The 27,474-nt window shown below is 43.6% G+C and overlaps 2 protein-coding genes across 4 annotated transcripts in view; both read left to right on the forward strand.

The window, feature by feature from the left end:
• The window catches only part of TLE7 (TLE family member 7), a 222,886-nt gene that overhangs the window by 161,355 nt on the left and 34,057 nt on the right, over positions 1–27,474 (forward strand). The gene's annotated exons all lie outside the window — the stretch shown is intronic.
• ZNF19 (zinc finger protein 19) lies at positions 2,627–15,805 on the forward strand. Of its 3 annotated transcripts, XM_058441188.1 has the most exons (7): positions 2,627–3,048; positions 3,195–3,237; positions 5,404–5,563; positions 7,982–8,043; positions 11,170–11,296; positions 12,135–12,248; positions 14,203–15,805. In XM_058441188.1, exons 4-7 carry the CDS (start codon positions 8,011–8,013, stop codon positions 15,303–15,305), a joined length of 1,377 nt encoding a protein of 458 aa, XP_058297171.1. In that variant the 5' UTR covers positions 2,627–3,048; positions 3,195–3,237; positions 5,404–5,563; positions 7,982–8,010; the 3' UTR covers positions 15,306–15,805. The 3 variants fall into 3 exon arrangements, with proteins under 3 accessions (XP_058297171.1, XP_032013734.1, XP_058297172.1); XM_032157843.2 differs by having other exon boundaries at positions 2,627–3,237; XM_058441189.1 differs by lacking the exons at positions 2,627–3,048; positions 3,195–3,237; positions 5,404–5,563 and adding an exon at positions 7,871–7,887.

The raw sequence follows: 27,474 nt of genomic DNA on the forward strand, positions 1-27,474 counted from the left end.
CGGTTTTATCACGAATTCCTTCCTGACAATCAACTGCTCCCGGGCAGAGGTGATCGCTTTCCTGACCCACCCAAATGGATAATGACCCAGGCGTGAGGTTCCTGAGGAGAGAAAAAAGTGTGTACAAGGAAAGGAAGAGGATGTCTCCCAATCGGAAACACCGAGATGCGAAAAACTTGCACCTTAGAAAGAGCAGCCGTGCTCATGACGCACTTCCGGCCTTCAAGCGCCCCCACGAGGGTGACGCACTTCCGGCATCCTGGCCGTTCTCTCTAGTGGTGCACTTCTGGCCTCTGTTTTGAGTCCGCGCTCAAAGGGGCCAAAGTGCTAGGACTCACAGTTGGGCGGAGCTTGGGTTGGGAGTGAGACAGCATAGCAGACCAGGCTGGTCCCTTGAGTGCAGCTCAAAGAAGGGGACGGGGGAGGGCGTCACTGTACAACTGTGGCCGCGTGGGACCTGGGCTTGCTTCTTCTTGGAGGCTGTAAAGCTGCAAGCTTTGCCGTGCACGAACTGGAGCTGGAGAAAGAGCCCCCCACTCCAAGGATGGGAGGATGACTGAAGTGTCTGCAGATGGCACTGCCTGGGCACCAGAAGGGGAGAGGCAAGGACTCCAGCTGATTTCTACCTCCTAGGGAAGCCATCCCCAGTCTTAGTTGGGGATGTTGTACCCGAGCGAGTTAGAAAAACGCCACACTTTGAGACGAATTAAGAGTCCTTTATTAGGCAGCGACCGAGAGACGGCTAACACTCAAAGTCCTCTCGGCCCCGAGGAAGGGGCTTGATTAACGTTTATACCTTGGTTTAGGAAGGGGGGGGGGTCTAGTTAAAACAGTTTTACAGAAGTTAAAAGGATAAATGTTAAAAAGTTAAATGTCAAAAAGTTAAAAGGATAAAAGGTTACAGGAAAGTAAACAGTTCCAGGTGCGGGGGCTTTAAGACTATTACAAGGTGATAGACGCGGGGCTTTGGGTGTTATCAATCAGACGAATTCTTGGGGACTGCGAATATAGCTTGCCACAGTATCTTATCAGTTAATTGCATTCTTGGATGTGCTGGGAATCAGCTTGCACAAGTTAAGTCCTTGAGGAAGGGGCTGCCAGTGAAAGAGCCAAGATGGAGTTTGTCTGGTTCTCTTAGCTAAGGGAGAGTCTATTCAGGTGGAAACAAGGCTAGGTGATTAAAGGAAAAACGAGGTTGGGCATTACAGGGACAGCTTAAGTCTTTAACCAAGGCTGTTGCAGTGTCCGTTTCTTTTGAAGAGGCAGATTTGGAGCCCTGTGTCCAAACAAATATCATTGTCCCATAGTCTTTTTATGTTTTTGTTAGTTTGTTTTGGTTTTTTTGACGAAGTCTCGCTCTTGTCGCCCAGGCTGGAGTGCATCTCTGCTCACTGCAAACTCCGCCTCCTGGGTTCAAGTGATTCTCCTGCCTCAGCCTCCCAAGTAGCTGGGATTACAGGCGCCTGCCACCACGGCCGGCTAATTTTTGTATTTTTAGTAGAGACGGGGTTTCACCATGTTGGCCAGGCTGGTCTCGAACTCCTGACCGCAGGCGATCCACCTGCCTCAGCCTCCCAAAGTGCTGGGATTACAGGCGTGAGACACTGCGATCGGTCTGAACTGTCTTTTAATTTTAGGAGCTTGTTTTGTAGATTCTTTGGGACTTCTTATATAGATAATCATGTCGCCTGCAGATAGTAACAGTTTTGTTCTTCCTTTCCAATCTGTGTCTTTTATTTCTTTTCATTTCTTTTTCTTTTTTCTTTTTTTTTTTGAGATAGTCTCGTTCTGTCACCCAGGCTGGAGTGCAGTGGCATGTTCTCAGCTCACTGCATCCTCCACCTCCCGGGTTCAAGCAATTCTCATGTCTCAGCCTCCCGAGTAGCTGAGATTACAGGCACACACCACCACACCCGGCTCATTTTTATATTTTTAGTAGAGATGCGGTTTCTCCATGTTGGCCAGGCTGGTCTTGAACTCCTGGCCTCAAGCAATCCATCCACCTTGGCCTCCCAAAGTGCTGGGATTACAGGTGTGAGCCACTGTGTCTGACCTATGTACCTTTTATTTCTTTTTCTGGTCTTGCTCTTGCAAAGACTCCCAATATGATGTTAAATAGTAGTGGTAAGAGCAGACATACCTGCCATGTTCCCAATCTTGGAGGGAAAGACATTCTGTCTTTCATCATTAAGTATGTTTGCAGCTGTAAGGAGAGAATAATATTGAATTATATGTCAGTGTAGCTACTGCAGCACAATATTTGGCTTAACTACATAATTTTTTGCAGCCAAGGCAAAAATGACTTTGTGCATGAAACTTAAGTTCCACCACAGCCTCAGCCAATTTGTGGCTGGGATTTTCAGAGATTTGGGAGAGAAGTTAGTATTTTCAAGTCAGGAGTAACAGTAAATATGCCATGATCATACACCATACTCTGGGTATCATGATCTGATATTACTCATAGCTTCAGTTGAAGATACTGTAGGAGTTAGAGGGAGAGCTGGATAGTTAGGCTGTGAGGTAACTAGAAAGAAAGGTGGTTCCCATTGGAATCTAAGGAATGGTCAAAGCTTGAAAGTAATTATGTTTGATGGTAGAGACTGTGACAGACATGAGTATGAGTATTATATTAGTCCGTTATCACAGTGCTATACAGACATACCCGAAACTGGGTAATTTATGGAGAAAAGAGGTTTAATTGGCTAACAGTTCCACAGGCTGTACAGGAGGCGTGGCTGGGGATGCCTCAGGATACTTACAATCATGGTGGAAAGCAAAGGGGAAGCAGGCACAATCTTCACATGGCCAGCTGGAGAGAGACAGCAAAGGAGGAAGTGCAACACAATTCAAAACGACCAGATCATATGAGAACTCACTATCACGAGAACAGCAAGGGGGAAATCGGCTCCCATGATCCAATCACCTTCCACCATGCTCCTCCCCCAACACTGAAGATCATAATTCAACATGAGATTTGCCTGGGGACACAGAGCCAAAACATATCAAGTATACATTTTCTTAGAGGTGATACATTGGCTGGGAAGACAGGTCAGTGTGAATTAGCTATTATTATTAATGATCTTGAAAACTCTCTGGGAGACTTTCTAGACAAATGAGAGTGGAGATTTCCTTCCTTCCCACTCCCTGCAAAACAAAAATAAGTTATTTCCAACTCTTTTTGTTTTTAATTTTAGTGCTCCCATCTTCTGGCCAAGAATATACTCAACTCTTCACCAGGTAAACATACAGGTTCCCATGTTTCTAAAAACCGCTAAAATTAACAATAAAGACTTGTTTTTGTTTTATATCCAGACTTAATGTTCATTTATGTAATGTAAATATCCAGAATAGGCAAATCTATAAAGAAAGTGGTTGTCTAGAATTGGGGGAAGAAGAGAGGTGTGTAGATGTGTGTCTATTAATTTTCTATTGCTGCTGTAACAAATTGCTATGAGTAGTGGCGTAAAACAACACTAATTTATCTTAGAGCTTTGGAGGTCAGAAATCCAAAGTGGGTCTCACTGGTATAAATTCAGGATTTAGACTAAGGAGAGAATCTGTTTCCTTGCCTTTTTCATCTTCTGGAGGCCACCCACGTTCCTTGACCCTTGGCCCCTTCCTCCATCTTCAAAGCCAGTGAGGTTGGGCCAAGTCCTTCTTGTGCTGTCATCTTTGTGGTTCTCTTTCAATTCCCTCTTTCACGGTTCAATAACTCTTATGATTACACTGGGCCCACCTGAATAATCCAAGATAATCATCTTTTTTTTTTTTTTTTTTTTTTTTTTAGACAGGGTCTCACTTTGTTGCCCAGGCTGGAGTGCAGTGGCTCAATCAAGGCTCACTGCAGCCTTGACCTCCCAGGCTCAAGTGATCCTCCCAACTCAGCTAGTAGCTGGGACTACAGGCATGTGCCCACACCTGGCCAATTTTTGTTCCTTTTTGGATTTTTTTTTTTTTTTTTGGTAGAGACAGGGTTTTGTCATGTTGCGAAGGCTGGTTTGAACTCCCAGGCTCAAGTGATCTGCCCACCTGGGCCTCCCACGGTGCTGGGATTACAGATGTAAGCCACTGTGCCTAGCCCCAAAATAATCTTAAAGTTGGCTGACTAGCAATCTTAATTCGACCTGCAACCTCAATTTCCCTTTGTCATGTAACCTAGCATACTCACAGGTTCTAGAGATTAGGACATATACATCTTTTAGGGGAACAAAACACCATTCTGCTTACCAGAGGGAAAATGGAGAGTGACTGCTGATGGTTATGAGGTATCCTTTGGGGAGATGAAAATGTCCTGAAATTGATTGTGGTGATGCTTGCACAAGTCTGTGAACACATTAAAACCTATTTAATTTTATACTTTGCATGGATGAATTGTATGGTGTGTGAATTAAATGTTAATAAGGCAGGTGTGTGTGTGTGTGTGTGTGTGTGTGTGTGTGTGTGTTCAGTATTTTTAAAACCAAATTCTTTCACCTTCTTGCCTGAAACCAGCTCCCCTTCTTCAATTCCTGATCTCAGCTAATGGCACCTTCATCTATCAGGTCATCCAAAATTCATGGCTATTATAGATTGCTCTGGCTGCCTTGCATTCAGTCATTTTAAAAAATGTCCACCGTTTTCACTTCCTAAATAGTTACTTAATATATCCCTCCTTAGACCTGGTCTTTCTTTCTTTCTTTTTTTTTTTTTTTTTTTGAGATGGAGTTTTGCTCTTGTCGCCCAGGCTGGAGTGCAATGTCACAATCTCGGCTCACTGCAACCTCCGCCTCTCAGGTTCAAGCAATTCTCCTGCCTCAGCCTCCCGAGTAGCTGGGATTACAGGCGCCCGCCATTAGGCCTGGCTAATTTTTGTATTTTTAGTAGAGACGGGGTTTCACCACCTTGACCAGGCTGGTCTCGAACTCCTGACCTCAGGTGATCCGCCAGCCTTGGCCTCCCAAAGTGCTGGGATTACAGGCGTGAGCCACCGCGCCTGGCCTGCTGACCTGGTCTTTCTTAACGTGTCTGGGTCTTTACCTCTAAGGAGGACAGCTTTTTTGTGCAGTGACCCTTTGGCAATCTAGTGACACCTTCAAAACCAATGAAAATACAATTAAACCGTTTTTTAGAATTTGTGATACAGAAATATAAATGCATCTTTACCAACGTGATGAAATGAAATGACAAGACTTGAAGGTGGGCCCGATAACAACAAGGATAATTTCAAATTAGTGACGAGAACAGCCATATCCTGAGATCTGCATCAACTGTAATGTGATATGAAAATATCTGTGATTTCTATCGGTGACAGTCACAGGAATGGCTGATACTACTGTAGTTTTTTGCCAACATATAACAGAAGGAAATGCTAAATTTCGGTTAGAGATTAGCGAAAACAATGATATACTTTCTTTCCTATTCAAGGTCTCTGAGGATCCCCAGGGGGAAACTCCTCCTGGGAGTAAAACCACACAACCACTGAGAAGAGCGCTCCGGCATCCTAGAGAGGACGCGTGTGAGTCTGGGTGCAAGGCCAACGTAGTGACGCACTTCCGTTCACGAACCGCTTTCTGTTTTTCCTGAGGTGAGTGTTGGGGTTTGTCGCCTAGGAGTCCTTGCTAGGCTCAGGCACTGCACCTCTAGAGAATGCTGTCGGCTTCGTCCCTGCTGCCTCAGTGGAGGGAGACAGGGCGGCCCCTCCGGGACCGGGGAGCGGAGGCTGCCCGCGGGCCGGTCCCGGTCTCCCTTTGGTGCCTTCGCTCCCCCACGCTTGCATCGGCGACTTGGGAAATGGAGGCTGTGGATATGGGCGGCTGGATGGAAGGGACGCCTCTGTTCTCGACGCTGCCCAAACCCCATCTGCTCATTGGGCCACAGCTGCTTACTGAGCAGCTCTGTGCCAGTTCCTGCTCTAGATTCCGGGGATGCAGCGGTGAATGAGGCGGGGCGTGGGCCCCGCCCCCAGGAAGCTTTCCGTCCAATGGGAAAGTCATGTATTAATCAAATCTGGTTATTTCACTCCACCTGCCCGTGACTTAGCGCATGTAGATCGAAGACCAAGTTCTTGACGTGCACAAAGTGTGGCTTTGTCCTTTGTGACTTCTTCAGCATCATCTAACAGCACACTCTCCCTTGACTGCTACTACAGTGTTCTTGATCCGTCACTACTAGAACATGGCTTTTGCGTATGCTGTTACTTTTGTAAAGATTTCCTTCATACCTTAGTTAATTTATTTTCTTAAGGTTCCCATCCAGGTTAGTTTCCCCTGGCAGTGATTCAAGTTGTGAACTTAAAAGCTATTTGAGAGAATCTTGAAAATGTATCTATCTTTTAGACTAAGCTCTGCGAGGGACGGGATCGTGCCCGTTCTCTCTCTACTTCATCTGTTGTGTGTCACACGTGGCCTTGCATGAAATATGTATGAGATAAATATTTGTTGAATGAAGAAAGCACAAATAAATATATAATTTCAAACTGGGTTAAGTGGTGTATAGGAAAAGGAATACGGTGCAAGTGGAGTGTTTAACAGAGACACCTGACCTGGTCTGTAGAGCGATCATGATCTGAAGGTGAAGCGTGGCTAGATTACTGGAGAGAATGGCAGGCAGAGAATCTCACTTGTAATGGTTCTGAGGTTGGAGAAGAGTAGTTCATACCGAAGAAACAGCAGGTATGAAGGTCCTGAGTTAACACAGAGGAAGCTGAAAGAAGGCCACTGTAGCTAAACTAAGAGAAAAGAGGGTGGCGGCACAAGATGAGGCTCGCAGAAAACAGCATCATGCATTAAGTCCCTGTAGGGAAGATGCTGGCTTTTTATAGAATATTGCTGTTTAACTAGAATACAAAGTGTCTGTAAGAGATGATATAGTTAAAACAATAACCCAGATGTTTTTAGTGTGTTGAGGTGGACCTTCAGGGTCCTTTGGTAATCAGTTTCTGGTTTTCATGGCCCTTGAATGGGGCAATGAACAAAAAAGATGCCTGCTCCAGGTCCAAGTAAAGGAAGACTTGCTCTGAGATTTTTTTCCTGGATTTTCTTGGCCATTCTTGTCTATTCTTTTATATTAACCTTAAAATCATTTTGCCAAGTTCTAAAAGCATTCCTGTTAGGATTACTATTGGAAAGAATTTAGTGTAGTTATTAAAAGCATGAGTCGGTGCCTCGTGCTTGTAATCCCATCACTTTGGGAGGCCGAGTTGGGTGGATCGCTAGAGCCCAGTAGTTTGAGGCCTAGTCTGGGCAATATGATGACACCCTGTCTCTACTAAAATGACAAAAATGAGCCAGGTGTGGTGGCACATGCCTGTAATCCCAGCTACTTGAGAGGCTGAGGCAGGAGAATTGCTTGAACCTGGGAGGCCATGGTTACAGTTAGCTGAGATCGCGCCATTGCACTCCAGCCCAGGTGACAGTGAGACTCTTGTCTCAACAAACAAACAAACAGACAAAAACATGACCTTTGAAGCCTGGCACATCTAGTGTGGGATCCGAATTTATCCATTCACCAGCTGAGTGATCTTGGTAGAAGAAATTATTCTCTTAACCTTGTCTTCTCGTTTGGGAAAAATTAAAGGTTCAAAAGATTGTTGTGTGGACTAAATAAGAGAATATGTATTTTTCATCCAAGAACATGATACTTGCTATTTTTAACCTTTTATGTTCTCAGTCAAATTTATTTTTAAAAATAAAGGTCTGAGATTCTTCTTGTTAGGTTTCGCTCTGAGTTTATTGGTGTCTTTTGCTTGTTTTGCTCTTCATTTAGCTTGGTGTTGGTGAGGACAGGCTCTGGTGTCTTAGGACAAGTTACTTATTCTTTCAAAATCTGTTTCCTCAGAATTACAAACCTCATGGTACGATGTGGATTAAAAAGTACTTATTTATGCACCACTAACCCAGTGAGCATTTAGTAAGTGAATGCTGCTTGTTACTGGCAAATTTATTGCTTTAAAGAGAGCATTTTACTGGGCTGAGCTCACTGTTGGTTCTGTTTCTTCCCTCAGCCTTTGCCTGCTAAGAGGGAGCCCAGGTCATGGCAGCCATGCCTCTGAAAGCTCGATACCAGGTGAGCTGTGGATCCCTGAGGTCAGCTTTATGGAGGTCTGAATTGAAGGAAATGAGGGGTGGTGGGAGGTGGATAAAGGTGATTCTGGCAAGTTTTAGAGCCAAAGCAGTAGGAAAACCCCTGTTGATTCCCTCCAGTAGGACTGGGTGCTGGGGAAAGAGCTAGGGGCAGTGAAGATGGAAACAGGAGAGAGTGACCTAGAAAGCCGAAGTACAGCCTCTTGAATACTGAGAATCTCTCCTGGGCCAGAGGATCCCCAGGTTCAGTAGCTGTCCCTCTGCAGAGGGAATTGTGAGAACGAGGGACTCAGGTTGGTGATGTAGGGATCCCGAATAGGATGGAAATGACTAAGATCAGCAAGGGCACAAGGTTTTTGGGAAGTAGCAGCAGAGGGACAGCAGGAAGAAGACAAGAAAGAGGGGGCCTATCTCATTTGTCCTCCAAAAGAAAGGAGGAAGTTTGGGCTTCAGAATCAGGAAACACACCCTTGAGGTCAGTACTGCTGGCGAAGTGAGGCAGTGGGCTGTGATAGGAAAAGTCTATACTACAACAGGACACCTGAAGTTAGGGATTCTATTAGGCCTCAGTGGCATCGTAGCCTTGAGCCAGTCACATAACTGCTTTACGTCTTAACTGGATTCATTTGTAAGGTGAACATAAGTACCTTACATTTTTGAGACAGAGAATTGATTTCCTGAATTACATTTCACTTTTTGAGACGGAGTTGCTGCTTTGTCATTTCTTTCCTCCTGGTCCTTATTTATCCAGTAACTTAGTATCCATGAACCATATCCCAAATCCCAATCTCATATTTCTCACATCCTTCAGTTTTCTCTACCTGACTGTCTCACTGATATATCAGCTTCCTTGGAGCTCCCACCCTCTTCTGGTTTTTCCACAAGTGTCTGACATCACACTATATTGTGGTCCTGATCACTCAGTTTCTAAATTGCTGTGTAATTGTTGACTGTGTTCTCCCCTGATACCATTTCCAGAGAGACACAAAGTCTTGTCGTTTTTCCTTCTCTCTATGCCACTTGTGCCATCTTTTAGATTACATTTAGAGTTTGTTGTTCCTTCTCTGGAATTTTGTTTGCAGCGCTTCCCAGATAGATTCTCTGTGTATAGTTGTGCACCTTACCATCAGCTTGTCACCTAATACAGCTCAGTTTCCTGAGTTTGGATTTTATCCTCCAATCCAGAGTTCTCAAACTTCAGTGTACATCAGAATTACCTGGAGGGCTCACTGAAGTATGGACTTCTCTCAGAGTGGGGCCCGAGAATTTGCCTAACAAATTCCCAAGTGTTGCATCCCCTACTGGTGGTCTGGAGACCACACTCTGAATACCACTGTTCTAGTTAGTGGTGATTCATTCAAGAGGTTCATTCAGGAGTTGATGAAGTCAGGTTGTCAGCTGGGCAGAGGATAGATTCAGTGTGGGACAAGACTGGAAGTAGAGCTAAAGTGTCCCCAGCTGTTGACCTAGTTTACTGATTGTACCACAGTGAAGAAGAGTCAGATTCCAGAAATAACGTAGGTGATAAAATTGGCAGGACTTGAGTATTAACTGTCAGCAATGAGTGGTGATGGGGGTTAGAATGTCTAGGATTAATCTGAAGTTCTAGCGTTAGAGACTGTGTTGAAATTGGTGTTATCAACAAAGAGGGAAAAATATTGTCACTCTGCCACTTAGTTTATATAAATTAGAAAGGAAGCCATTTTGGGGCAGATGAGTTTGGTGTTGCTTGGCGAGTCAGTGTGTTGGGTCATCCAGAGAGTCTGAGGCAGTGCTGGGATGAGGCGGATGTGGAGATGTGCAAAATCAGTTGAGGCATTGGAAGGTCGGAGTGTATTCCCTGAGCACTCCAGTAACGAAGTTTAATACCAACGTCTGAGGAGTGAATAGAGTCTCTAAACCAGATGCCAGAAGTTTGTGGAAAGGTAGAGTTGAGGCCAGCAGGGAGGGAAAAGGGTGTCTGTTGAAAAAGCATGAGGGGCTGGGCATGGTGGCTCATGCCCGTAATCCCAGCACTTTGGGAGGCCGAGGCAGACGGATCTCTTGAGCCCAGGAGTTTGAGACCAGCCTGGGGAACGTGGCAAAACCTTGTCTCTACAGAAAATACAAAGATTAGCCGGGCATGGTGGTGTGCACCTATAGTCCCAGCTACTCAGGAGGCTGAGGCTGGAGGATCACCTGAGCTGGGAGGTCGAGGCTGCAGTCAGCTGAAATTGTGCCACTGCACTCCAACCTGGGTGACAGAGCGAGACATTGTCAAAAACTCTGTTCTTTTTGTTCAAAAAAGAAAAACAACAACAAAAAAAAAAAAAAAAAGAGAAAAAGAACCAAAACCGAAAGAAAGAAAAAAAAAAAAACCCCAAGAAGCATGAGGCTTGGTTGGCAGAAGCTATTACAGATTGTCTTGGAGCTATAAAGATAAGGAGCTAAAAGAACTACCCAGCAGCAGCAATTTAATTCTAGAAGCATCGTTTTCTAGGAAAAGCCATCAAGGAGCAGAGTGGATTGTGCCAGGAGACTCTGAGCTCCCTCTACGGGATACTCTTGAGCACAGGCAGCACAGCCCTTTATACAAGAATCAAATGGGAGTTGGATGAGATAGGCCCATCATTGCGAACCATGACTCTGTGCTTGTTTCATGGGCATAAGGTTTGGGGCAGGGTGAACACATGTGGGGAACAGATAGATTGGCTGGGAGTAGGGAGTACCTAATAGGAATAGGTGGGTCCTGAGATACCATTTGAAGCAAATTGTCCACCTGTAGGTACAACACTAAAAGACTGAAAATATTTACTAAATCAAAGAGATTTTTGCCCTAGGAAGGTTAACTAATAAGAGACTTTTTTTCCTAGGGTTTAAAAAATGTTAAATCACATTTTGTGACAGTCAATTTTATATCCTAATGGAATCTCTTCTGGTAGTGAGAGAAGTTCCAGATTTTTCGTTGTAAAAATAGTTATATAATGGTCTAATATCCAGTTCTTTCACCTTTTCTCATTACCCATCCCTCACAGGACTTTCCCTCAAGCCCCTACCTGTCCCCTCTGCCCCACACCCTGGCCCGGAGCCAGAGGATTGGCTCTGGGGCAGCAGGAACCTGTTGTTTTAGGAGATGGTGACCTTTGAGGATGTGGCTGTGCACTTCACCAAGACAGAATGGACTGGCCTTTCTCCTGCCCAGAGGGCCCTGTACAGAAGTGTGATGTTGGAGAATTTTGGGAACCTGACTGCTTTGGGTAAGGCCATTTTCCTCCTAGGACTCAGATCTGTACTTTTCCAGTTTCCTTCCTTCCTTTTACAGCCTGGGGGGAGGGGTGTGGAGTGGAGAGGAGAGGTTGTCTCTTGTGTCCTCCACTGAGTGACTGCAGAGCTGAGGCTCAGTGACCAACTTCAAAGATTGCTGGGTAGGGAGAGGTCTTGGGTCACTTTGGTCTCCCAGTGAAGGGAATTACTGTCCCCTGGTAAGAGTGTTCCATCTTCCAGCCGGGCGCGGTGGCTCACGCTTGTAATCCCAGCACTTTGGGAGGCCGAGGCAGGCGGATCACGAGGTCAGGAGATCGAGACCACGGTGAAACCCCGTCTCTACTAAAAATACAAAAAATTAGCCGGGCGTGGTGGCGGGCGCCTGTAGTCCCAGCTACTCGGAGAGGCTGAGGCAGGAGAATGGCGTGAACCCGGGAGGTGGAGCTTGCAGTGAGCCGAGATTGCGCCACTGCACTCCAGCCTGGGCGACAGAGCGAGACTCCGTCTCAAAAAAAAAAAAAAAAAGAGTGTTCCATCTTCCAAGAGGCTCTGCACAATAAGGAATAAGTAGTAGTTGTTGTCTGGGGAAGGGCATGTCCCCTTCCCTGTGTTTGCTCATGCCTTGTGGATCTCACTGACTACTTATCCTTGAGTGTTTTTTTTAGGGAGAAGTCACAAATGCTCAGTTTCCTCTTGATCAGAATCTCTTTGGCCTTCTCCAGTCGAGAACCCTCTTCTATGGGTCTTATTCTTGCTGAGACTCTTGGGGTTTTTCTTCTTTTGACACGGCAGATACAGGGCTGAAAAGTACCATTTTCTTCCTGTTTTCAGGGTACCCAGTTCCCAAACCTGCACTGATCTCACTTTTGGAGGGAGGGGACATGGATTGGGGCCTGGAAGCACAGGATGATCCCCCAGCAGAGAGGACCAAAAACGTCTGTAAAGGTAGGTGAGGCAGATTTAGAACCAACAACTATAGAGTTTTATGGAGCACTGTATTTTAAAATGAACCATGCTGGGCAGGATTTAAATAAAATAGATGATTTCACCTAATAGGTAAAATATGAAACCCTTCTCACCAATCTTAACTCTTACCAACGTGTAATCACTCAGTACGTCTCATCTGCAATCCTTGAATCCATTGCTCCTTTCTGAGTTCAACATTGCCTACCTTAGCTGTCCTCCTTGGTTGGGATGGATTTATTCAGGAGCAGTTTTTGAGCAACTTGCCACATACTGAACTTTGTTTAAGAAGTTCTGGAAGATACAAGTTATGGAGACGGATGTAAAACGCGAAAAAAAAAAAGTATTAAGTGCTATTGGGAATGGGACGGAGAATGTGAAGGTAAATGGGCCAGATCTTCCCAAAAGTTGGCCATAAATGGGGAGAGTTGAGTCAGATAACACTAGGAAGTCATGGCATGGGAGGAGCTTTTTGAATTCTTAGGAATTCAGAGCTGAGCACAGGGTGTGAGGTGCCTTTAGAATAGGCAAGTGGATGGCTAGAGCAGGCCATTGAGAAGATGGGTGGAGAGTCTGAGATAAAAGGCAGGTCTGAAACGGTACTCTAACACAGCTGGGTTGAAATGACCCCTAGGAAGAAAAAAGGAAGGCTGAATCTTAACCATTAAGGGATATTTAATTTCAGTGAGAAGGAAGAGAAAGTAGACAGTCAAATAGTCAGATGGGGACCACCAAGAGCAAACAGTGAAATTGAAGGCAGAGGCAGGAGTTTCAGTGCAGGTGGTTTGCAGAGAGCAAATACGTGGAAAATGATGAAGCTAGCACAGCACTTCAGCCTCTTATTCTAAGAATCTGAAAAAGAATCATCAAGACAATTGAGAACCTGGTGGTTTGTTCTCACACGCTTCCTCTCTCTGGTGATGATTCTTTTTCAGACTCTTGGTTACGTTGTTTACCTCAATCTCAGATTACTCTTCTCCCAACATTCTCCTTCGGAGTTCCCTTACTCCTTTAACTCACACTCATAGGATGAACTTGATTAACCATCACATGAGTCCCAGGTAACCCAAATTAATGTTAAAACCAAGCCCAACATTTCTTATAAAATAGATTGACTTTAACTCATTTAAAATGTCATCCAATCTTTTGGAACACAAATGCCATTTTATGGGCTGTTTGTCTCCTTTTTGCTGATAGGAGAAAGAATACTCTCAGTCTAGGTGTGTCTAAGTAAACTTTTCATCCCTTTTCAAATAGAGAGTCTAGGACAGTAGTTTCTCTGCATGTTTGAGGTTCAGCAGTTTTAGGACGTTTCCTCATCGTCTATAGTCCATCTGTGGTTCTGAAGTTAAGAACCTCTGGACTAGGTAATCTTACAACATATTGGGAATAATGCTCTCTAAGCACTTCTGTGATTTTCTTTCTGTCTTGCCACAACCCAGTGTCTGTAATATTCAGTGTCTTAAGTCTTTTGGGACATCTGCAGGGTATGAGTTTTTAAAAAGAACAACAATTCATCCTTTGCCTTTGCTTTCTGATACTGTTCTATTTCACTTTCTGATTCTGAGTCTTGCCAGCCCCAGTGTCACTACTTGTTCTTAAGACCTGAGCCTTCTTTGGCATTTTGTAGGCTGTAAGTAGTATCAATTCAAAAGATATTAGCTCATGCCAGGGACGACCAGACGTCATTCAAATATTAGAGTGGAAAAGCTTAGGAAGCAGTCTCATGTGTGATGTGTCCACTGATACCCTGTTCCACTTCGATGTTCTCTGCCTGTGTGATATTTGGCACTTTCATTTTAACAGCCTTTTCTTCCCAGCATGCTGATGTGAAAGTTGGAATGATCTCTTTTAAAGCCTTATCATTTTCAATTCTCTATTATTTCTAGTATAGTTCTCAGATGGCGTTATTTGTGTTTTCTGTCTCTTATGTCAGATGTTGAGACCAACATTGACAGTGAGTCCACATTAATCCAGGGAATTTCTGAAGAAAGAGATGGGATGATGTCACATGGTCAGCTGAAGAGTGTCCCTCAGAGAACTGACTTCCCAGAAACATGTAATGTGGAAAAGCACCAGGACATCCCCACAGTGAAAAATATCCGAGGAAAGGTTCCAAGAATCCCCTGTGCAAGGAAACCTTTCATATGTGAGGAGTGTGGGAAATCCTTCAGCTACTTTTCTTACTATGCTAGACACCAGAGAATCCACACTGGGGAGAAACCCTTTGAGTGTAGTGAATGTGGAAAAGCCTTTAATGGCAATTCTTCGTTAATTCGGCACCAGAGGATTCACACTGGAGAGAAACCCTATCAGTGTAAGGAGTGTGGGCGAGCCTTTAATGATAATGCAAATCTGATCAGGCATCAGAGAATCCACAGTGGGGACAGACCCTATTACTGTACAGAGTGTGGGAATAGTTTCACCAGTAGTTCCGAGTTTGTTATACATCAGAGAATCCACACTGGGGAGAAACCCTATGAGTGTAATGAGTGTGGCAAAGCTTTTGTTGGTAATTCACCCCTACTTCGGCATCAGAAAATCCACACTGGAGAGAAACCCTATGAATGTAATGAGTGTGGCAAAAGCTTTGGAAGGACTTCCCATCTAAGCCAACATCGGCGTATTCACACGGGGGAAAAGCCTTATTCTTGTAAAGTATGTGGACAAGCCTTCAATTTTCATACAAAACTAACTCGGCACCAGAGAATTCACAGTGAGGAGAAACCCTTTGACTGTGTAGATTGTGGAAAAGCCTTCAGTGCTCAGGAACAATTAAAAAGGCATCTGAGAATTCATACTCAGGAGTCTTCCTATGTATGTGATGAGTGTGGAAAAGCCTTCACTAGCAAAAGAAATCTTCATCAGCATCAAAGAATCCATACTGGAGAGAAACCCTATGAGTGTAGCAAGTATGAGAGGGCCTTTGGGACTTCTTCCCAGCTAGGTCACCTTGAGCATGTCCACTCTGGAGAGAAGCCTGTGCTGGACATTTGTCGTTTTGGCCTCCCGGAATTTTTTACCCCGTTTTACTGGTAGTAGTGCACTCCAGTGAAATGTACTGAGTGGATTCCATGTTCTGCTCAGGAATGGAATGTGTGATACAGGCCTGACTCAGCCTCTGATCCATCCCTCAAGCCACAGTTACTGATTCAGATGTCAGTAGATGACCAAAGATGGTCCAATTAGAGTCCCAGGATTGCAAGAGCTAATAGGAAGAAATGCTCTCCCCCCACCCACCCCCATTGGTTTTAACACTGAGAAGAACTCACAGACTCTCACAGAGGTGAGAATGAAGTCCACACAGCAAAAAATGCATCTGAGAATTGGAGAGCAGTCAAAGACTGAAGATAATGTTTGAACAGCCACATTAAACCATGCCTGAAGCTAAAAATACATACGGGTTTTTGAATTGTAGCAGCCAATAAATTCCATTTTTGTTTGGTTGGTTTTGGCTTTGGCACATTTGAGTTAGGTTTTCTTCCCTTGGAACAGAATTTTGACTTAAACAGTGTTGTCAGTGTAGCTGTTGTTTGAAGTTTTCAGGGATAACATACCCGATGGAGAAATGTTTTGTGTGTATGATATGTGAGAAAGTCTTTAGTTATAGTCATGGCAGCTCCTAAACCCCATGATTGTGATGAGATTGGGAAGCCCATTGTAACACTGGAGAGCCCAGGTTATGTCAGACATCACCAGTAGATAGAAGTTCTAACAACTTGAGCTCTGTAACAAAAATCTCATTGTACTACAAAATTATGTCTGCACCAGTGAGTCCATTCTCAAGAAAAGTCTTAACTAGGAAACTAAAAGCTTTCACTCTTAAAGCTTTCATTTTCTGTTTATTCAGTTTTTTTATTTGGAATGGATGCTACTCTAGGCCTTAAACTGAGAAGTGCCAGGCTACTGTAGCTATTGTAGCTTGGCATTTGCCATTTTAATTCCTAGGAAAGCATGCCCGCTTTGCCCTTTGACCTGGCTAGGGAGGCAAGGAAATGCCATGGTTCTTGGTCATAAGACACACTGCAGATATCTCTCAGTAGGAAAACAGAGCTGGCCCTTTTCGTTGGTGACGAACATAAACTGCACCCTTTTTTTCTCCCATGTGCCTTCTGCTGCCAGCCAGCGTTGGAATCTCCCTACCCAATTCCAGACTTAATTGCTTACTGTGTCTAGCACCTGGGTGGCTTCACCACCTCTTCCTTGTCAGCAGATGAATGAGCAGTTGTATCATGTGCTTGGGTTGACCAGTGATTGATAGACTTGGGGAATTAAGTAAACACTTTTTAATTGAAGTATAACACAAACATAAAAATGCATGAGTCGGCCAGGGGCGGTGGCTCACACCTGTAATCCCAGTACGTTGGGAGGCCGAGGTGGGCGATTCATGAGGTCAAGAGATTGAGACCATCCTTGCCAACATGGTGAAACCCCATCTCTACTAAAAATACAAGAATTAGCTGGGCATGGTGGTGCATGCCTGTAGTCCCAGCTACTCAGGAGGCTGGGGCAGGCGAATCGCTTGAACCCGGGAGGCGGAGGTTGTAGTGAGCCGAGATTACGCCACTGCACTCCAGCCTGGTGACAGAGTGAGACTCCTCAATAAAATAAATGAAATAAACCATGAGTCATGGTTGTACAACTTGAATTTTTACAAAGAACATAGCCTTATAATCACCAAGATAAAGAAATAGAACGTAACACCTTACAAGTCTCCCTGTACCTTACTACAGTCCATACAGAACCTCTACCCTGACCTATATCACCAGAAATTATTTTGCCTGTTTTTGTTCTTTTGTATCAATGAAATCATCCGTACAGATTCATTCTCATTGCCATGTAGTATTCCATTACATGAATATACCACAATTTATTGCTTACTGTTGGTGGGCATTTAGGTTATTTCCAGGGGGATCTTTTTGAAGGCAGAAAACCTAAAAGCTACTCAGAAAAAAAACTGGTTAAAGTAACCATGGTAAGGGGCTGCTTCAAATGCTGCTGCAGCAGCCCAGCTGCCCTGTAGTAAATGGTAACAGCAGTAATTTTTTTTTGGCACTTAACATGTGACAGACACTTTCCTGGTCACTACACAGATTTACTCAATATGATAACTATGAAGAGTGTGCTATAATTAGCTCCATGTTACAGTTGAGAAGACATTAATTAGGTTGCCTAAGGACACAGTAGTGGAGTAGGTATTCAAATACAGGCAGTCTGTTTTCAGAACTCCTGTTCCAGCTGTTGCACAGTGTGGCCCTATAGAAGTTGTATGTAAAGTATGTGACACTGTGTCTTGGTAACAGAAGAGAGATTGCTGGAAGAAACAGATAGGGTCCTTAGGGGTGGAGGAGAATATTAGGATAAAGTCAAGATGGGGAGGCTGTGCTTGGCTTCACACAATGGGAGGTGGAGAATTGGCATCAGAGAGGAAACCATAGATTGAGATAGAATCATAAGATATGTCCAGTACAAACTGTCCTAGGAGAGTTGTCATGAGGGAGGTAGCATGCCTCTAGTAGGGAGAGGATCTGGTTCTTAGCACTGCCTCCCTGTCTTATTGGCTGTGTACCTCTCAACACCATCTGAAAATGGGTGTCTTCATATCATGTACCTGAACCAGAGAGCTGGCTCCACTGAGGGCCAAGTGAGGCCCCCCAACTTCAGCCTTGAGGTGTAGGGATAGCTGAGTGAGGTTTGTTTCCTTTTCTCTGTTCTTCACTACTGAGTAGTTAGCTCCCTTGGCCTCTGACCCCAGTGCCACTGTCAGGAAGCCACCTCCAATTGAGTGACTGTCCTTGAATCAGTTATGATTAATGTATTCATTTTCTTTGGCTTCTTAACAGAAATCTGTTCTCACAGTTCTAGAGGCTAGAAGTCTGAAAACAATTTCCCTGGGCAGAAACAGTTTGTCAGCAAAGCCATACTCCCTCAGAAGGCTCTGGGGCAGAATCTGGTCTTTCTTTAAGCTGCTGGTGGCTGCTGGCATTCCTTAGTGGCAATATCACTCCAATCTCTGCTGTCTTCACATCACCTCTATGTCCAATCTCCCTGGCCTCTCTCTCATAAGGGCATTTGTGATGGCATTTAGGACTCACCCAAATAGTCAAGGATAATTCTTTATCTTAGGACCCTTAATTTAGTAACACCTGCAAGAACTTTGCCATTTAGGGCAACATTCATGGGTTCCAGGAATCAGGACCTGGTATCTTTGGATGGGTATTATTCAGCCCACCACCATCACTGAGGTTCATCTGTATATATCAGAAAGCCCCTAAACAAGACACCCTAATACAAGATAGAATTTTTATTAGGAGTCTGGAGATAGCCCAGGGCAGCTAAGGCAGTTCTTAAATGTTAGTGGGGACCGAATCTCCTTCCAAAGTACCACTTGGCCATCCTCAATGGGGCCATTATCCTCATGGTCCAAGGTGGCTGCTAGAACTCCAACCATCAAGAACTTGTTCCAGACAGTAGAGGAAGGGGAAGAAGAGCATGCCACTTTGCCTTAAAGAAGACTTTCTGTAAGTACCATAGAACACTTCCAGTTAAATGTTTATTTCAAGAACTTAGTCACATGACTATACCTGGCTCCCAAGGATGCTATATCCTTCAGTTGAGTGGCACTGTACTACATCAAATAACTTCAAGATTTTCTTCAGGAGGAGGAAGGAGAACAAGTGTTTGAGTGGGTAGATAGCAGCCTCTGCCATGGCACATGACTGCCATTGAATTCTACATGTCTAAAAGCTTTGGATAAGGAAAAAAATTGGTGTACAGCTGGCTGTGCTATTTGAATTTCAATGCACATAACAACTCTAGGATAGGTGCTATATTTATCCCCATTTTACAGGCTGGGTATAGTGAAATCTAGCAGATTGATGGGAGAATAGAGCAGATGCCTCTGAGATGCATGCACATCACTTTGGCACACCTCTTGCTTTCGCTGTAGCTGTGCTGAACAGTTGTATGTGAACTTAGAGCTCCACTTGCACTGCTCAAACACTCCGCATGCCTTCTGACATTCTGCCTCAGGCACTTTTCCAGAGCTCACTCAACTAGGAAGCACAGCCTGCGAATACACAGGGCAAGTTAGCAGTCCCAGAAAAACCCTTAATGATGCTGGACAAGAGCTTGAGGATAAAGGTTCCAGTTTCCCATCTTTCAAGTGGACAATTAGAGGAGGAATTCTTTACTCTTTTCTGGAGGTCCCAGTGCTCATAGCATCAACCTTTAGAACACTTTATATTGTCATTTCCTCCTATCCTGTCTCACTCCTTGGGTTCTTTTAGTACTGCTTCCTGGGATCATCTCCTGAATAAATGTGCATTCAAGTCCTTGTCTCAAGCTCTGCCTTCAGGGAAACCCAAACTAAAGAGAGGGAGACAGAACTTTTCAGGCAATGAGAATGTGTCTTATATTCTAGTAGTGAATATTAGTAGTCTACTCAACTGAAATCCTTTAGATGTTAGAGGATGGCCCAGATGAGCATTTTTGTGATGAAATCCCATTCTGTTTTCAGTGGTGGCTGCACGTTTCTGATTTCTACTTCAAAGAAGCTTCCCCTCAGAGCAACTATGCTGTGGGGCACAAAGTTTTTCTGTGTGTCACGGAAGTGCATAATTTTAGATAGACTAAGTTATTTATATAACTGTAGCTATGTGTGGCCAGGAGGCAAAACATGGTAAATGCCACAGTTATCAGCCTGTAAGGAGGACCTGGCAATTCATGTCCCTGAGATTATCAACTAAAACAAGCACTTGGAGCCATGCAAATAAAAGAATCCTTAGAAGTGTGCCACATACAATAAATGATTTTATTAATTACTCAACTTTTTTTTTTTTTTTGACACAGGGTCTTGCTCTACCACCCAGGCTGGAGTGCAGTGGCACGATCGTGGCTCACTGCAGACTTGACCTCCCAGGCTCAAGTGATCCTCGTACCTCAGCCTCCCTAGTAGTTGGGACTACAGGCATGTGCCACCACACCCAGTTTATATATATATATATATATTATTTTTTTTTTGAGATGGAGTCTTGCTCTGTTGCCCAGGCTGGAGTGCAGTGGCATGATCTCGGCTCACTGCAACCTCTGCCTCCTGGGTTCAAGCGATTCTTCTGCCTCAGCCTCCCAAGTAGCTGGGACTACAGGCAAGCGCCACCACGCCTGGCTAATTTTTGTATTTTTAGTAGAGATGGGGTTTCACTATATTGGCCAGGCTGGTCTCGAACTCCTGACCTTGTGATCCGCCCACCTCGGCCTCCCAAAGTACCGGGATTACAGGTGTGAGCCACTGTGCCCATCAGTTTATATATATTTTGTAGAGACAAGGTTTCACTATGTTTCCCAGGCTGGTCTAGAACTCGAGGCCAAGCAATCCTCCCACCTTGGTCTTCCAAAGTGCTGGAATCACAGACATGGGTCACTGTGCCTGGCAATAAATATTTATTTAGTGACTTCTGTGTGCTAAGCAACATGCTAGATGATAGCACATGATGACAGAACATGTTACTGATGAGCAACGTGGAGCTTCTCTCCAGTTCCTGGTGATACTGCCCTGTTCTGAGCCACCAACATTTCTTTCCTAGACTACCACAATTGCTCCTTAAGTAGTCTCCCCACTTCTGCTCTTGAATCTTTCTAATCTATCTGCCAGTCAACAGCCAGAGTGTGCTTTTAAAAATATGGAACATAACATGCTTTTCAATGGGTTTCCATTGACCTTGGAATAAAATCCAAACTCTTTAACATGGCCTGGAAAGCTCTAATGACTTCATGACGTAGCACTTCCTCCCTCTTCTCTCCCCATGATGTGCCAAGCTTTTTTTTTTTTTTTTTTTCCCCACTGAAGGGCCTACACATGCTATTCCTCCTGCCTGGAATGCTGTCTCCTTGATTATGTGCCCAGATATTTCATGCTTATCTTTCAGGTCTCAGCCCAAGATCACTTCCTCAGGCCTTTCCTTACCTCCAAGTTAAAATGGTATTCCCTTGATATTATCTCCTAAATACCTTGCTCTTTACCCCCCTCACATGAATGAAAGTTTACAATAATATATTTATACAGGTGTGGATTTACTTAAAAGTTGTGTCCCCCACTACAGTCTATGTTCTACAAAGACTGTAACATGTAAGCTTTGTTTTTCTTCCTCTATAAAATAGATACAATACCTTCTGGATCTTCTTCAGTATGGATGTGAAGAAAGCATTACATAATAAACATAAATGTGTCTAATAGTTAATGAAGTGCAATTCAGATGAAAGATGTCTTTGGGCCAGGCATCATGGCACGTCTATAATCCTAGCACTTTGGGAGACTAAAATGGTTGGATCACTTGAGGCCAGGAGTTCCAAACCAGCCAATGCAGCATAGCGAGACCCCATCTCTACAAAAAAGAGAAAAGAAAGAAAAATGTTTTCATGGCTCAGAACACCTGAATGCAAGGTAACTCACCAGGAAAGGAGTGTAAGGTAGTTGAATAAAGCAATTGGAACACATGAAGTTTCAGATTTTATTACATTTTTATTATGTTCAAATAGTGTTGAGGTAAATTATTGTTAACAACAAGAACAATACATAGCTTCCTTGTCTTTTAAATCTTTCAAATACAAATAATTTATGTTTACAAAAATTTTTACGATGTAACAAAGCTTCCCAGAAGAGCCTCTCTTAGCCATTTGGGTCCACAATAAATTATCATCCTTGGAATCTCTGGGTTTTGAGGCAGAGTGATAGAGAAGACAAGTAGGAACTGGGGCACTGGGTGATATGTGTTAGGTTCTGACAAAATGAGTTCAGAGAAAGGAATAGGGTGAGATTAACTATCTGGATATCAGGCTTAAAATATAGCCAGAGGGAGGCTGGGCGTGGTGGCTAATGCCTGTAATCTCAGCACTTTGGGAGGCCAAGGCAGGTGGATCACCTGAGGTCAGGAGTTCGAGACCAGCCTGGCCGATATGGTGAAACCCCATCTCTACTAAATATACAAAACTCAGCCAGGTGTAGTGGTGGGCGCCTGTAATCCCAGTTACTTGGGAGGCTGAGGCCAGAGAATCGCTTGAACCCGGGAGGTGGAGGTTGCAGTGAACTGAGATCGTGCCACTGCACTCCAGACTGGGTGACAAGAGCGAGACTCCTTCTCAAAAAAACACACATGTATATACAGTCAGAGGGGACCAACACACCAGGTTGGAGGACAATGGTTCTGAGGCCAGCCCCAGAACCTTGGAGAGCTCCACACCCCCCCCCTCCGAGTTGGAGCTAGCACCTTGGACAGCACCACGGCTTCTCTGTTTTCTATTGCTGTCCTTTGTACCTGGATGACACTAAACACAGGTTGCAGAGGTCACTGTTAATTTCCTGGGGCTTTCGACTCCGGTGTACCTGGCAATTGTAATCCTCTAAAATCAGCAGTCTTTTAGAAGGTTCTTTATGACAAGGTGGGGGTTGAGATTCTTTCTCTTCCTTCTAGAAACTTCAGCATCAGAGCTGATAATTGGACTGACTCCCTTGGGAGGTCTATGGGATTGGTACCTAGTATCATTGTGTTATGCCGGAGGCCAACGTCCTTCAAGTTAGGGGAAAATGTGTAATACCTGGTCATACTATGTAAGGAAGAATGCTCAGGGCTCTTCCTAGGCACATATAAGCAAATTATCAGGCAATGCATGTGAGAAAGAAGGTATGTTGTATTCATTTGGAGACAGGCTGCTTGATTTTTTTCATACCCTCTCCTCACGTGCTAACCCCCACCTGTTAACCTATTTTCAGAAACATACAATGGATTGGATCTGCTTTCTCTGTGGTAAAAATCTCCTGAACTTGATTGTTGTTAGCAAGTTTCTGTGAGGTTATGCACAAAAAACTTTGAAGGAGTTTGGCACTGTAGGTCTTTCTCCTAGTTATAATATGTCATATTTACAAACTTATGCATTACTAACTTCCTTATTGACAAATAAAAAAGTGTAATCAGGTCCACAAATAATTTAGAGGAGGGGAAATGTTAACATTAATTGAGCAACTACTGAATCCCGGTCCCTGTTGTATGTACTTTAAGTAAAACAATATGTGTAGTATTTACAACAACTGTGCACTACTATCTCATTTTTCAGATGAATCAATGGAATTTCGGAAAAGCTAAGTGGTTGTCCAAGGTCTCATAGCTAGTAGGTGAAGAAATCAGGACTTCACAGTCCTATACATTTATTTTTAATTTTCTTTTCTCTGTTTCTTTTTGAATAGTTTCTGTTGCTATGTTTTCAAATTCACTCATCTTTTTTCTGTAATGTCTAATCTGCTATTAATCCCATCCAATGTGTTTTTATTGCACATTATAGGTTTTTATCTTTAGAAGTTTGATTTGGGTCTTTTATGTTTCATTTCTCCACCAAACTTTTAGATGTATCAGATGTGGTTGTAATAATTTTTAAATGTCATTGCCTACTAATTATGTTGTGACTATTTCAGAAGTCTATCAGGATTAGTTTTTGATGTAATTTCTTGGATTATGGATTACTGGTCCAAGTAGATAGTATTAATTTAAACTCTATACTTAATGATGCAAACTATGATTATAAATTTTTAGAAGACATTTCTACTACCACTTCAAAGCTTAGGCAAGGACCATAAGATTCTTTGTTATCTCTCTTTGTTCATGAGATTTTTAAAAAATTTATCCTTTCATGAGTCCAGGCATTTGGATGAGTGTATGTGTGTGAGAAAAGTCTCTGTTCCTATTCCCTGTTCCTATAATATGCCTCCTGCATATTATAATTCTGCTTTCTCAGATATCAAGACTTACAACTCTTCACCATTCCCACCCCTGTTGGCCAAAGCATCAGCTGAGGTCCTCAGTCCAAACCAACCCCTCTGGTTTTAGTTTCTTGTTTGGTTTTGGTACCTGGGTACACTTTCATGTGAGTTAAGTTTTTAAAATGATGTTGAATATTATATCTTATTCTAAATTTCTAGATTCTAGTTTATATTACTTGCTACATTGCCCTCAACAGAATTCTGCCTAATAATATTTATTGTCTTAAACTTATTGTTGTGAGATATTAATATAGCTATGCCATTTTTCCTTTAACGTAATACTTGTCTGATGTATCTATTTTCCATTTTTGACTTTCAATACTTGTGCGTTCTTAAGTTTCAGTAGTACCTTATAAGCATCTAACATTTTTTCTTTCTTTTTTTCTTTTCTTTTTTCTTTCTTTCTTTCTCTTTCTTTCTTTCTTTTCTTTCTTTCTTTCTCTCTGTCTCTCTCTGTCTTTTTTTTTGACAGAGTCTCACTCTGTCACCCAGGCTGGAGTGCAGGGGCATGATCTTGGCTCACTACAACCTCCGCCTCTCGGGTTCAAGCAATTCTCAAGCCCCAGCTTCCCCAGTAGCTGGGATTACAGGTGTGCGCCACCACTCTGGGCTAATTTTTGTATTTTTAGTAAAGACAAGGTTTCACCATGTTGGCCAGGCTGGTCTTGAACTCCTGAGCTCAGGTGATCCGCCCACCTTGGCCTCCCAAAGTGCTGGGATTATAGGCATGAGGCACTGTGCCCAGTCGCTTCTAACATTTTTTCTACGTAAATTTTAGAATCATTTTCACAAGTTTTAAAACAAATCCTATAGGGGTTTTATTTGGTATGACGTTGGACTTATGGATTAAATAAAGAAAACTACCCTTCCTACTGAAGGATTATCTGAGCCTTTCCATTTACACAAGGGGTTTTCATTGGTTTAGTCCCCAAATGTTTAAAATTTTCTTGATATATGTCTTATACATTTATTAGTAAACTTATTCCTATATATGTTTGGTTGCTTTGAGAATAAGACCTCGCCCTACCCTAGTACATTTCTCCACATAGATTAAATGATTTGCTCACAGAACTCACAACATCAATAAGTAAGTAAAAATTTTGTAGCATGAAAACAGCCTTGAACTCCTGGAATGAACATCAACCAGACTGTTGTTTTACCACAATTTTCACGAGAAGAAGCAGGCAAAGCCATCTTTACTCTGTCCTATTAAAACTGGAAACAACAATAAATATTTTTTCTGTTTTGAGACAGAGTTTCGCTCTTGTTGCCCAGGCTGGAGTGCAATGGCACAATCTCAGCCCACCACAACCTTCGCCTCCTGGGTTCAAGCGATTCTGCTGCCTCAGCCTCCTGAGTAGCTGGGAATACAGGCATGCGCCACCACGCCTGGCTAATTTTGTATTTTTAGTAGACACCGAGTTTCTCCATGTTAGTCAGGCTGTCTCGAACTCCCAACCTCAGGTGATCCCCCACCTCAGCCTGCCAAAGTGCTGGGATTACAGGTGTAAGCCACCATGCCCGGCCAACGAAAAAGATTTTTTAACATGAGAAGATTATCAGCTTTCCCTGGTGTTCAGAGAGGAAGGGCTTTAGAGAGGTCTTGGGGCTGCAGGGACAAAGGGTGCAGGAGAAGAAGCCCTGGAGCTGAGCAGGAGGAAACTGACACTACATGGCTGCAGGCCCAGTGTGGAAATGAACTTCTAGAATGCTGTAGTCGAAGAGCCAGCTTAATTTTTTAACTGCTGTGTTGTGTGATTTTTCCATCCTTCCTCATTTCTAGGGGTATTAGTTAGGCTATGGGCTTGGAAATTAATTTGAAGAACCCAAATAAATGTGGTTTAAATTTGATGAAAGTTTATTTCTCTTTCATGTATCATCAGAAAGTAAGCCATCTGGGGCTGATATAGCAGCTCTGTGACTCCTCCTTTTAGTTGCTCTGTCATCCCCAGCAGCCACACCCTTATTCACATGGTCCAAGATGCTCTGATGCTCTCCCTTTTCAACATTCCACCTGGTCGATGAAAGTTTGCGGCCAAGGAGGGAATGTCCCTTGTCTTTAAGGACACAGCATCACATTTTCTTACAGCCTGTTTGCCAGAAGTTGGTCACATGGACACACTTTGCCTTAAAGAATGCTGGGAAATGTGTGCTTTTTCCCTGAGCTGTCATGTTCCTTGCTAGAGATTCTGTGACCATATAAGAATGGAAGAACAGGGGTTGACAGGCAAGAACTGATCTCCATCTCTCCAGACCTACTGTAGAGCTTTTGAAACTTGGTTTGTGCATTATTATCTCATTTTTCCGATATGTCTGAAGTAGGAGTAGGAGTTTTGTGGTTATTTAGAGAGCTTTATTTTCTCATCTGTAAAATTAGGCAGTAGGTTTATGATGCAAACATTTGGGGCCAGCATTTGTGTGATCTCCTGATTCCTTCCTATTTCTTTCAACAAGTCCTCACTCCTGATTTCTGACCCTAGAAAGAAGTGAAAAACAGAACTTATTGACAAGAGCAACATAATCCCCAGCTATTACTCTGCCCAATCATTTTCTTAATGAGCTCATTTTGGAAAACAGTGAAGATCAGGGTCAGGGCAAGGCAGAGAAGGGCACCTGGCCATGGTCACTGTCAAGGTCCAAGGCATAGGACATATCCTACCCTTGGGGACACACAAAGTAGGCTTCTGCCTAAGAGTTAGGGCTGGAGCCTTTGGACCATTGTCAACAACAAATGTTTATTGCTCTCCTTCTTTCTGCCAGGTTATTCTCTAGCTGACGATGATGATGTTGAACAAGATAGATACAGTGTCTGTTCCCTGGAGCCACCAGAGAAGACAGACATATAAATAAGCTATCACCATTAAATAAGTGTACAGTGCTGTGATGGCACATAAATGAGTGTCCTGCCTTATTCTGGATGATCAGGGAAGGCTTGCTTCCCATGCAAAATGGGATTTGAGCTCACACTTCCAGTAACAGTCAAGCTGGAAGGTAGGAATGGCAAGAGATGGGCATTCTAGATTTAGAGAACAGCATTTTTAGCATGTAGGGCTGAGGTGGAGTCAGGGAACGAATGGGAGTGATAAGAGGCCACAGAGGCAAGTGGGAGCCAAATACCAGTCTCCAGTGCAGCAGCGTTGGATGGATCAGCGCTGGAAGGAAGAAAAGCCTACATTACCAGGGTTGGGGGGTGTGTGAGGGGTGGGGATTTTAAGGGTCATCCGATCCAGTGGCATTTAGTACTGTCTCCCTTCCCCCGGGGCTCATTTTGGAATTTTATGGTAGGTATTTTGTTATATTTGGTGTCAGTGGTAACATTGCTACTAGCGTGGTGGATAGGAGCCAGGATCCTGCAATGTACAGGACAGTCCTGCCCATTAAAAAAATGTTCACACTTTC

The sequence above is a fragment of the Hylobates moloch genome, unplaced genomic scaffold, assembly GCF_009828535.3.
Source record: "Hylobates moloch isolate HMO894 unplaced genomic scaffold, HMol_V3 SCAFFOLD_6, whole genome shotgun sequence".
NCBI classification, from domain to species: domain Eukaryota; kingdom Metazoa; phylum Chordata; class Mammalia; order Primates; family Hylobatidae; genus Hylobates; species Hylobates moloch.

What these genes read in the sequence shown, in the direction of transcription:
- ZNF19 (XM_032157843.2), top strand. Translation starts at nt 8,011, where the DNA reads ATGGCAGCCATGCCTCTGAAAGCTCGATACCAG. An exon ending in CTCTGAAAGCTCGATACCAG is followed by an intron (nt 8,044 to 11,169) that starts GTGAGCTGTGGA and finishes CTGTTGTTTTAG; the next exon opens with GAGATGGTGACCTTTGAGGA. An exon ending in GACCAAAAACGTCTGTAAAG is followed by an intron (nt 12,249 to 14,202) that starts GTAGGTGAGGCA and finishes CTCTTATGTCAG; the next exon opens with ATGTTGAGACCAACATTGAC.